Source organism: Lycium ferocissimum, unplaced genomic scaffold (genome assembly GCF_029784015.1).
Source record: "Lycium ferocissimum isolate CSIRO_LF1 unplaced genomic scaffold, AGI_CSIRO_Lferr_CH_V1 ctg416, whole genome shotgun sequence".
In the NCBI taxonomy this organism is placed as follows: domain Eukaryota; kingdom Viridiplantae; phylum Streptophyta; class Magnoliopsida; order Solanales; family Solanaceae; genus Lycium; species Lycium ferocissimum.
The window spans coordinates 145,027-153,697 of NW_026725589.1; the positions used below are offsets into that span (position 1 = coordinate 145,027).

Genomic DNA, 8,671 nt, shown 5'->3' on the forward strand with positions numbered 1-8,671 from the left:
TTAACCTTGATATTCCAATGACTTAGATATAATTGAATCATAAATTGCAGAAACTGTGCATAAATTTCAGCAAAAAAAAAAAAGTGCAAAAACTGTAGCTAAAATCTTTGTAGAAACTAAACAAAAATCAGAAGCTAAATATGTGCTGAGACCAAAATTAAAACCAGCAAAAACACACACAATTTAATCAATGAAAATGATTCAGTGGTAAGATGATCATTTTATAGTATTATCCCAAGGATAACTAATCTTGTTATAGTTATTCCACCTGAGAGATGAAATAATTTAGTCCCAAATATTAATATAATTTTATACTGAAATTAATTTGTACCCCATACCAAATATGAAATAAATCCAATCTCAAATTCTTATTCCACCTTATACCTTCTACCAAATGACATGTAACAGCATAGACTTCTTTGTGATCTTTTTCCTTCAAGAAGACTCAAAGAATCTTTCTTTATATATATATAATATAATTTTTCTATCAATATATAGAAATATGATCGTAACAGACACTCAAACCTCTCTTTAATTCTTTCGCATAAATAGAAAAGAGTGATCCAATTTAGTCCCGCAAAGGGCCAAACGCCAAAGCAAAAGTGAGCTATGGTCCCCATTTGTTGAATGGTCCAGTCTTCAAATATCAGCATCCTTCTAGAAGCTCAAATCAGCATATCATCTTCAAATATACGTATACCCTTCCCCCACTAAGTAAATGCCATGGTTTTATTTTTTCAGTTGATAATAGTGGTGTGTCTACTTGCGCGGGGAGAAATAGTTATTTAACTCTTTAAAAATTCTTTTTAATTTTATGACTTTTTTACACATAAGAGATCTGAAAAAATTATTTTCTTCTATTTAAATTGTAAGAGGCAAGAAATCTCCGCAAATATTTAAGCATCAACCTCCCATAATTTTCATCAGCTTCATCATACACTAGAATGCTCAATTAATCAATAATCTCCCTTAATTTTCACCAACTTCATTGACCACTAAAGCAAAGTTAATAAACTTTAATCTATCGGCCCGAGCAAACTTATTTTGTGAGACTGGTTATGCTTTATAAAGTTATATCAAAGGAGTTCCTCGATCTCCAATACTTAAAACATTTTTTTATTGTGATCTTTACATATATTCAATCCCATCACGTAATCCGCTGTGTTCCTTAATTAGAAAGATAGTGCTAATCGCCGATCTCACTTAATTCTCATCGGATATCATTCTGCCACAGTCGGAAGCTTGGACTGTATAGAACTTAAGGCTCTGGTTCCAACCTAACTTTTTAAGGGCTCATTTGGTACAAGGGATAATTAATCCTGAAATTGTAATGTTATTTTTATCCCTGTGAAAGGGTGTGGTAACTAATCCAGTAATAATTAATCCTGATACAGCTTGTTCTCCGACCAAACGACCCCTAAGAGTCTACGAGATTGCATTACTAAATTCCTGAACTCGTGATTAGGCCAACTCAAACAACAGAGCTAAATTCCTATTGGCGTAAGCTTTAAAATGAAGAGACACACAGAGACAGCTATTTATTAGCAAGATTAATTGAGCGAAGTTCGTTTTAGACAAAGTTAATTCTTCAAATATTTGAGCAAGCAATGCTATATTTAAATAAAACAGTAAGCTTCGAACCCTGAAGGTATCCACCAAACGACTCACATAAACTAAGGCTCCTAATGGAAAACTCGAAAATACAAGCTAGCATATATATGTTTAGAAAAAAACACTTCACGCACTAAGAGAGCACAGCTGTACAATACTTCTTGCCCTGTATCTTAAATTTCCTGAAGGGAGCATAGTAGAAATTATTTAAGCTTCAGCGAGAGAAAACCAAGCCACACGAACCTGAGATTCATAAGAAATAGGTAAACAGCTCATTTCTTCAATTTAGAAAAGGTACAACCAAAGAATGACGTTTAGAGCTCTGAAATCTTACCATATGTTCAAACAAAGTACTGCCACCCATCAAGCTGCAGTGTATCTCTGAAAGTGTAGCAGCATGAGCAGGTGTCTGTCATGTAAACCTGCAAATGCAAACTCCAAATATGAAAACAGGTTCAGAAGAAAAGAACACATCGTATCGATTATGTAAGATTAATTCTACTGCTAATACAGAGAGCATTTAGTTACATCACAAAAACCACACATGACTTCTTTCAAGTTCAAAAGTCCCCCGCTTATTGGCCAGTAAGTACTTTCCTCTGGCTTTTCTCCTCTTTGTTCCCTGCACTTCGAGAAACTGGGGTAGAGCATTTGCTGCAGTAGTGATGAATCCTCAACGGTTTTTTTAATAAGGTAAACAATTTTGATATGGGAATAAAACCCGTATATAATCAGTATACTCCTTTATGTTATGTATGTGGCATTTTAAAACAAAGCAAAACAGGAAGCAGCCATATCAAAGTCCAAGAGATCATTACCTATAGCCCCAGATACTCCAGATCAGCGATTGGAGTTAACAGAGGGCATGGCTTAAAGCTGCAACACCACAAGTTTTACTCGGAGATTGGCGAGACCTGAGAATCAAGGGAAAAGTCAACAATAAATCATGACCTTTATCTGCTTATTTGAGCAGCACCGTACTATGGCACTATCTCATTGGTCAAACTTCATCTCCGTATATCTGTGCCAGAACAAAAAAGGAACTCAGAATCTTTGTTAAGTAAACCAGGTATATACAAACAACATTTGTACAAGAAAACTTTGGGAATAAGATATCTCGATTCAGCAAAATGGCATCTAGGCTTGCCTGCGAGGGTTCTTCTGTCGCTGTCCGGAATTATCATTAGTTAGCTCTGCAGAGCGCAATTGAGGCAGACAAGATCAGATACAGAAGCAAAGATTTTGTAATACCTAAGTGAATTTTACAGAACCAGTAGAACAGAAAAAGTGGACATGTTAAGAGCAAATTATACCATTCTTCTGTTGGGGTTTCCGCTCATTGCTTGGTTTACTGGTACTATCCTCCTCTTTGCTGCAGATAGCAGTAATTGTTAAGCTGGCTTTCACCTTATTACTTTTGCAACCAAACATTGAGCTAAACAACTAAAGCTTGCAGTATTCAAAGAAACAAAGAAATTACTATCTCAAAAGACCAACTGAATGTATGGAACAACTTTTATTGGAGACAATTACATAAACATTTAAGCCATCATCTTGCAAAGCAATGGCACAAGAACTCTCTTCAAGAGAAACGTCCAGAAACTAAAAGGTTTAAGGAATCGAGAAGTGTGAAAACAGACAAGGTGGAATCCCTTGAAAACTTTCTATGTTGCATAGATCCGTTATTTACCTCGATGTACCCGTGTCAAACAGGTGTTGTGGGCTAAGTTGCTTGGACTCTTCACTTTCGGTGACCCACCCATGTCGACACGAGTTGCGTGTGGGATCTGTACCCGATCTGGTCAACCGATTTTGGGTACTTTGACCAAAATCGACGGAGAAATTCCGGACAGATTCAATGATTTCTATAATAAAAACAAAAGCTAAGTTGAAATTGAAGAAAATGGAATACCTTGTATATTGAAATTTCTCTGTTACTCCTTTTCCTTTTATCTCCTTCCAGGATTCTCCTCAAGTTTTCCACATAATATCTCACAATTTAGGTTTTATAATTCTATTTTTAGATATTTGAATTATTTTTAGCTGAATCCCCACACCCGTATCCATACCTGGATCCATATACCCGAATCTTAAAATTTAGATCATAAAGAATCCAACCTCTAGATCCGCACCCGTATCGAACACCCGCATCAGAGTCCGAGCAACTTAGGTTGTGGGTACTTCGTGCAGATTCTTCAGATACACCACAATTTAGTAAAAATATAGACGTATCCACACCAAATAATTGTACGATAAGTATTCTTAAACAAGTACATGTAACAAATCGCAGGCACACAGCCTTGCCCTACTTTGAGGTATACAACCGGAACAAGTTTGGAATTTAAAAGGAAATGATGACTGGTTCTCTTACAGTATCTCCTTAATCCTAACTCAACTAATTGTAGTCTTTGTTCACACTTCATGTGAAAGTTGTATGTTCAATTGTAAACAAGACACAGAGAGAGAGAGAACAAATAGACAGACACAAACAAATCCAAAGGAATGAGAATAACTACATGAAGTAAAGTACGACACGGAAATTCAAGCTAGAAGGGAACACGAAAGAAGCTGGAATATCTTGTAAATCAGCAAGAAACACACTTACCTTGAAGCAGCAGTCAGAGAAGATATCGGCCCACCAGATGAGCGAGCATGATAAGCACCATCAAGAGCAAAATACGGCGAACAGTATCTTGGGCCAAATGCTCCAGCAGCCCCAGCTAAAACTGGCAACCTGTAGATTGGAAAATGACATTATTTAAGTAAACCCCATTCGGCAAGCCGATGGAGACGTATTAATGAATAGATGCATTTCACTAAAGTCAAGGATTCGGACAAAAAGGTTAATTCATTCCCACTACACAGGTAAAGTAGCACCTCCAACTGGGTGTAAATTAGGAAAGAACCAGCAGTAAAATCTCCATACAGTACAAGGGGACATCTTCCTACCATGTCATATCGGAATTCCCCAACCCAAGTTGTGGTTGACCAACGTATCCGGGGAAGGCCATGCCAACAGCAGCCCTCATGCCACCAGGTTGCTGTCCCCCAAATTGCATCACTGCAAAATCCATAACTTTGTTAAAGACTTCCATGCAGAAAATCAAGAAGTACAAAACTGACCCTTCTCAAGAATCAAGAACCAACGTAACCTCCGGTGTATAGAACTACTCGATTCAGCATAATCATGACAACCTAGCCACTATAACTAACTGACAGAAGAAAAACATCGAAGATCTGCAATTGAACCATCCCAAGGGACACATGCACACACCTACATATGCTTGACATGAAAGGACTACCTGGCAAATAGGCTGGAGTTGCAGATACGTTCTGATCACCTTTACCACTACCCGTGTCTCCAGGCGAACCCATACCTTGTGCCCCGCCATACGGGGCTGATCCCCCTCCAGCGCCCTGAAGACTGCCTTTTCCTTTTGCAACCATAGCACTCAATTTTCCCGACTCTAAAGAAGATTCAATCTCTCCATGTAAGGTATTCACAGTTTCTCCTGTCCTGGGAAGAGGAGAAGATTGAGATCCAGTACCAGATTGCTGCGCAAGCTGCTGGGTACCTTGCAGAGAAGGTTGTCCTCGAGTTTGAACAGAATTTCGCTGAGTAGAATGGGGCTGGGTTGGCTGAGAAACTCTGTTACCTTGGTTATTGGGTATAGGGTATTGGTAATTCATATGTGGTGATGTATTAAATCCTCTTCCTTGGCCTCTCTGAGGCTGCTTATTAGAGTACACTGACGAGGCACCAGGAGGCATCTGTAAATTGGACGGAAGCTTCGCAAAATCTGCAGAAATCGAATCATCAATTTTAAGCTTGTCTATACCAGTAGAAACCCTCACATCCTTCCCCCGCATCACTGCCGTTGATTGTGCAGCAGCAGAACTTTTGCCTGAAAGATAAGGCTGCACGCGGTGGCTGCTTGTCCCGGTCTGCAAATCCCTCTTGTGTGTCACTGTATTTTCTTTAGTAGAAGAACTAGAGGGGTAAAATGGAGGAGAAGCATAATTCAAGCTTGATGCAAAGTTTTGCTTCACAGATGTAATTCCATCATTTTGCAGATCTGATACAGGAGCAGATGCTTTGCTGCTACTATTGTCAGAAAGTTTCTCAACTGACTGACCAGATCTGAAAAGAAAATTCAATATGAGAAAGTCGAATAATATTATTGATAAAGAGAAGAAAGAAATTAGCTGACATGCTACTCACTGCTTGTACATTGGAGATGCATCAATGTTTTCCTTAGATGTTGGTCGATACCTGCTTGGTCCCCGACCCCGCATACCTTTTGGAGCACTGTTCTGAATCTTCTGGTTATTATTGGTACTCTGATTGTAATCATTGATGTATGCCTTTGGTCTTCTTCCTTGAGAAGTTCCACGTGCAGCCCCTCGAGCTCTACCACGACCTCGATAACGGCCCCTTGAGGTCCTCCTACCCTGAGAGATTAAACAGAACTATTTTAGATCATATCATTCAATGTCCCGAAGACCAGGACACGAGAGAAAACAAATAAACCACGAAAAAAGAGCACATCACTAAAAGCATTCACCTCTTCATAATGCCTCTCCTCCACAGTCAACTCTTCGAACTTGTCATGCCCCCATTTCCAATCATCTTTTGATTCCCATAACTTTCTGCCACCAAATGTACGCCTAAACAAAACAAATGTATATGACAAATGGTATAAGTTTCTCTTACTACAGAAGTTTATTTGTATGGAGACCTGTTCTATAATAATTTAGAAAAATGTATAAGCAGTGAATTAATTAGAAGGGGCAAAAGAAGCATATGCTAAGTTCTAAGATCCTCTCATTGTTTGAGCCAATTTTTCAACAGACAGAAAAACTAGAGATGCAGACCAGCAGTCGTTCCGTTCTCTACCTTTTAAACATACAGAATACTGCTATGCTACCTCAGTATCTGCTTGCACCACTAAATTTAAGCAATAAGTGTGTACTAGGACTAAAGGTGGGATCAGCTTCTTGTGGAAGAGACTGATCTCCAGGCATATAAGTCCTATAAATAAGGCAATCTAAGAATAACTTATAAAGAGCACACATCCTTGCAATGACTACAAAACAATGCATACATTCCCCTGCTCTATTTTAAGTGTACAACGCATACCAGCAAGAAAATTCTTAACCATCCTTGCGCACCCAAGGGTGTGACCTAGTGGTCAATGAAGTGAGTTGACACTTGACAGTGGCGCACGCAGGACTTCCCGTAAGCGGTGTCGATATTTTATGGAAAAGACAACAAAAATATTAATATCGCATCTGTAGGTAAGAGATAACCTTGAACCATTGGCTAAGTTCTGTTTTAAGCTACAAAAGGTCGTGGGTTCGATGCTACATAACCACAATTTTAAGCCACAGTGGTCATACTTGCCAAAATTATGCTTAGGTTGAGGTTCGAACCTACAACCTTGGACAACAAAATCAAGCGCCAAACAAACGCTCCAAGCGACGCTCAATGTCATGGGGTGTCATTTTCTTCGATATATATATATATATATATATATATATATATATATATATATATATATATCTACTAAATTTTTCCAACAAGCGGTGTCACCGCTTGGTTCAACGTGGCTCCCCCCCTGTGGCTTGAGAACCATGAGGTCTCATGTTCAATTAAGTATGCCTGCTAGATCTATCAGCATTTAAGTTTAGCTTCCATCCAATCCTTCTAAGATGGCTAAGTAGTTCATCAAGATAAGCAAAATCCAAAAAAAAATTAAGAATTAAAAATCAAGAACGTCGAAATCATCAAATGCTTAATAGTTTCAAAATCCTGGGGAGAACATACACTAGAAGCCTCTATTGACAATACATTTTAAGAATGGATAAACTTAAATTCATTAAAGCGTACCATCCATTACCAAACTTTTGTGCGCAAGAGATTCTATTTAGTTTAAGGTGCAAGACGGAAGTAATAAGTGAAATTCAGGTTCTTTCCCTGACACATTCACTGGCTCACTTATATTCTACTCCCTCCAATTTATGTGGCACACTTTCCTTTTTAGTCTATCCAAAAAAAGAATGTCATAGAAACAACTTAACTTTAAAAGTTCCCTTGATTTATAGTCATACAAATGTTTAAGGTTTGTTCTAGCCCACAAATTCCAAAAGCCTTTCTTTTCTTAAGTGACACATAGAACGCGGGAGCATTTCACTCCTAACAGGCGGATTGTCCCAAATATGATTTCTCAACATACACAACAACAACAACAACCACCATGTCTTAATGCCAAGTTAATTGGTAGGCATATAAAAGCACACACTAGAAAAAACAAGACAATTCACAACAGTAATGCAAAAACCGACCTGTGTCGCCCACCAGCATTATCTCGAAACCTATCATCGTGCATATAGAATGCACCCGCCGTAGGCACTGCATAAGGTTCATTCACTTTTTTCTCCTCTCCGAAAACAACCCCACTACCATCCTCCATCCCCGAACGCAATTCCCCCAAAACCTCCTTTACAACACCATCCTCCTCCTCACCAATTCCCTCAACCTCAGCAACACTTTCTTCATTACCAACAATACCCTCATCAACATACTCTTCCTCTATCTCTTCTTCCTCTTCTTCTAAGTCTTCTTCGACTATTTCTTCGTCATATTCAGCAGCACCACCTTGTCCCTCGGATTCGTCATCGGAATCAACCCTCCTTAAAGGCTTTTCAGTCTTTTCACCCTCTTCATCATCACTTGCCTCTCTCCTTCTCATCTTTAAAGACAGCTTTGCTTCTTCCTCATCACTCTCATACTCCACGTCATCAACCTTCTTTGGGGACTTTTCACCCTCATCGTCACTTGCTTCTCTTCTCCTCGCCTTCAAAGATAACTTTGCTTCTTCAGGATCACTCTCGTACTCCACATCTTTTTCTTCCACTCCCGCCATCATCAACAACACTCAATTCTTATAATAATTTAACTTTCAGAACTCAAAAGAAAGAAAACAAGTAATTATCAAAAACAGAACCCTAAATTGAAAAATTGACCCCAACTTGAATGTGAAAGACTGGGTTTTTTCGT

The 8,671-nt window shown here is 38.7% G+C and overlaps 1 protein-coding gene across 2 annotated transcripts; it reads right to left on the reverse strand.

The window, feature by feature from the left end:
* Positions 1 to 1,537: 1,537 nt before the first annotated feature.
* On the reverse strand, positions 1,538 to 8,671 carry LOC132044324 (protein MLN51 homolog). 2 transcript variants are annotated; one of them, XM_059434815.1, is made up of 12 exons: positions 7,957 to 8,671; positions 6,177 to 6,279; positions 5,834 to 6,063; positions 4,914 to 5,752; positions 4,561 to 4,672; positions 4,217 to 4,345; positions 2,925 to 2,983; positions 2,759 to 2,804; positions 2,593 to 2,632; positions 2,430 to 2,525; positions 1,946 to 2,033; positions 1,538 to 1,854 (listed from the first exon to the last, which is right to left on the reverse strand). In XM_059434815.1, the coding sequence occupies exons 1-9, from the start codon at positions 8,538 to 8,540 to the stop codon at positions 2,605 to 2,607; spliced, it is 2,130 nt and encodes a 709-aa protein (XP_059290798.1). In that variant the 5' UTR covers positions 8,541 to 8,671; the 3' UTR covers positions 1,538 to 1,854; positions 1,946 to 2,033; positions 2,430 to 2,525; positions 2,593 to 2,604. The 2 variants fall into 2 exon arrangements, with proteins under 2 accessions (XP_059290798.1, XP_059290797.1); XM_059434814.1 differs by having other exon boundaries at positions 2,430 to 2,632; positions 7,957 to 8,670.

Bases quoted from the DNA above. Each gene is read 5' to 3' on its own strand.
- LOC132044324 (XM_059434815.1), bottom strand. From the start codon at position 8,540: ATGATGGCGGGAGTGGAAGAAAAAGATGTGGAGTACGAGAGTGATCCT. The intron at 5,753-5,833 runs GTGAGTAGCATG...TTTTCTTTTCAG, and splicing joins GCATCTCCAATGTACAAGCA to ATCTGGTCAGTCAGTTGAGA. The intron at 2,984-4,216 runs GTAAGTGTGTTT...TGCTATCTGCAG, and splicing joins TCTCTGACTGCTGCTTCAAG to CAAAGAGGAGGATAGTACCA.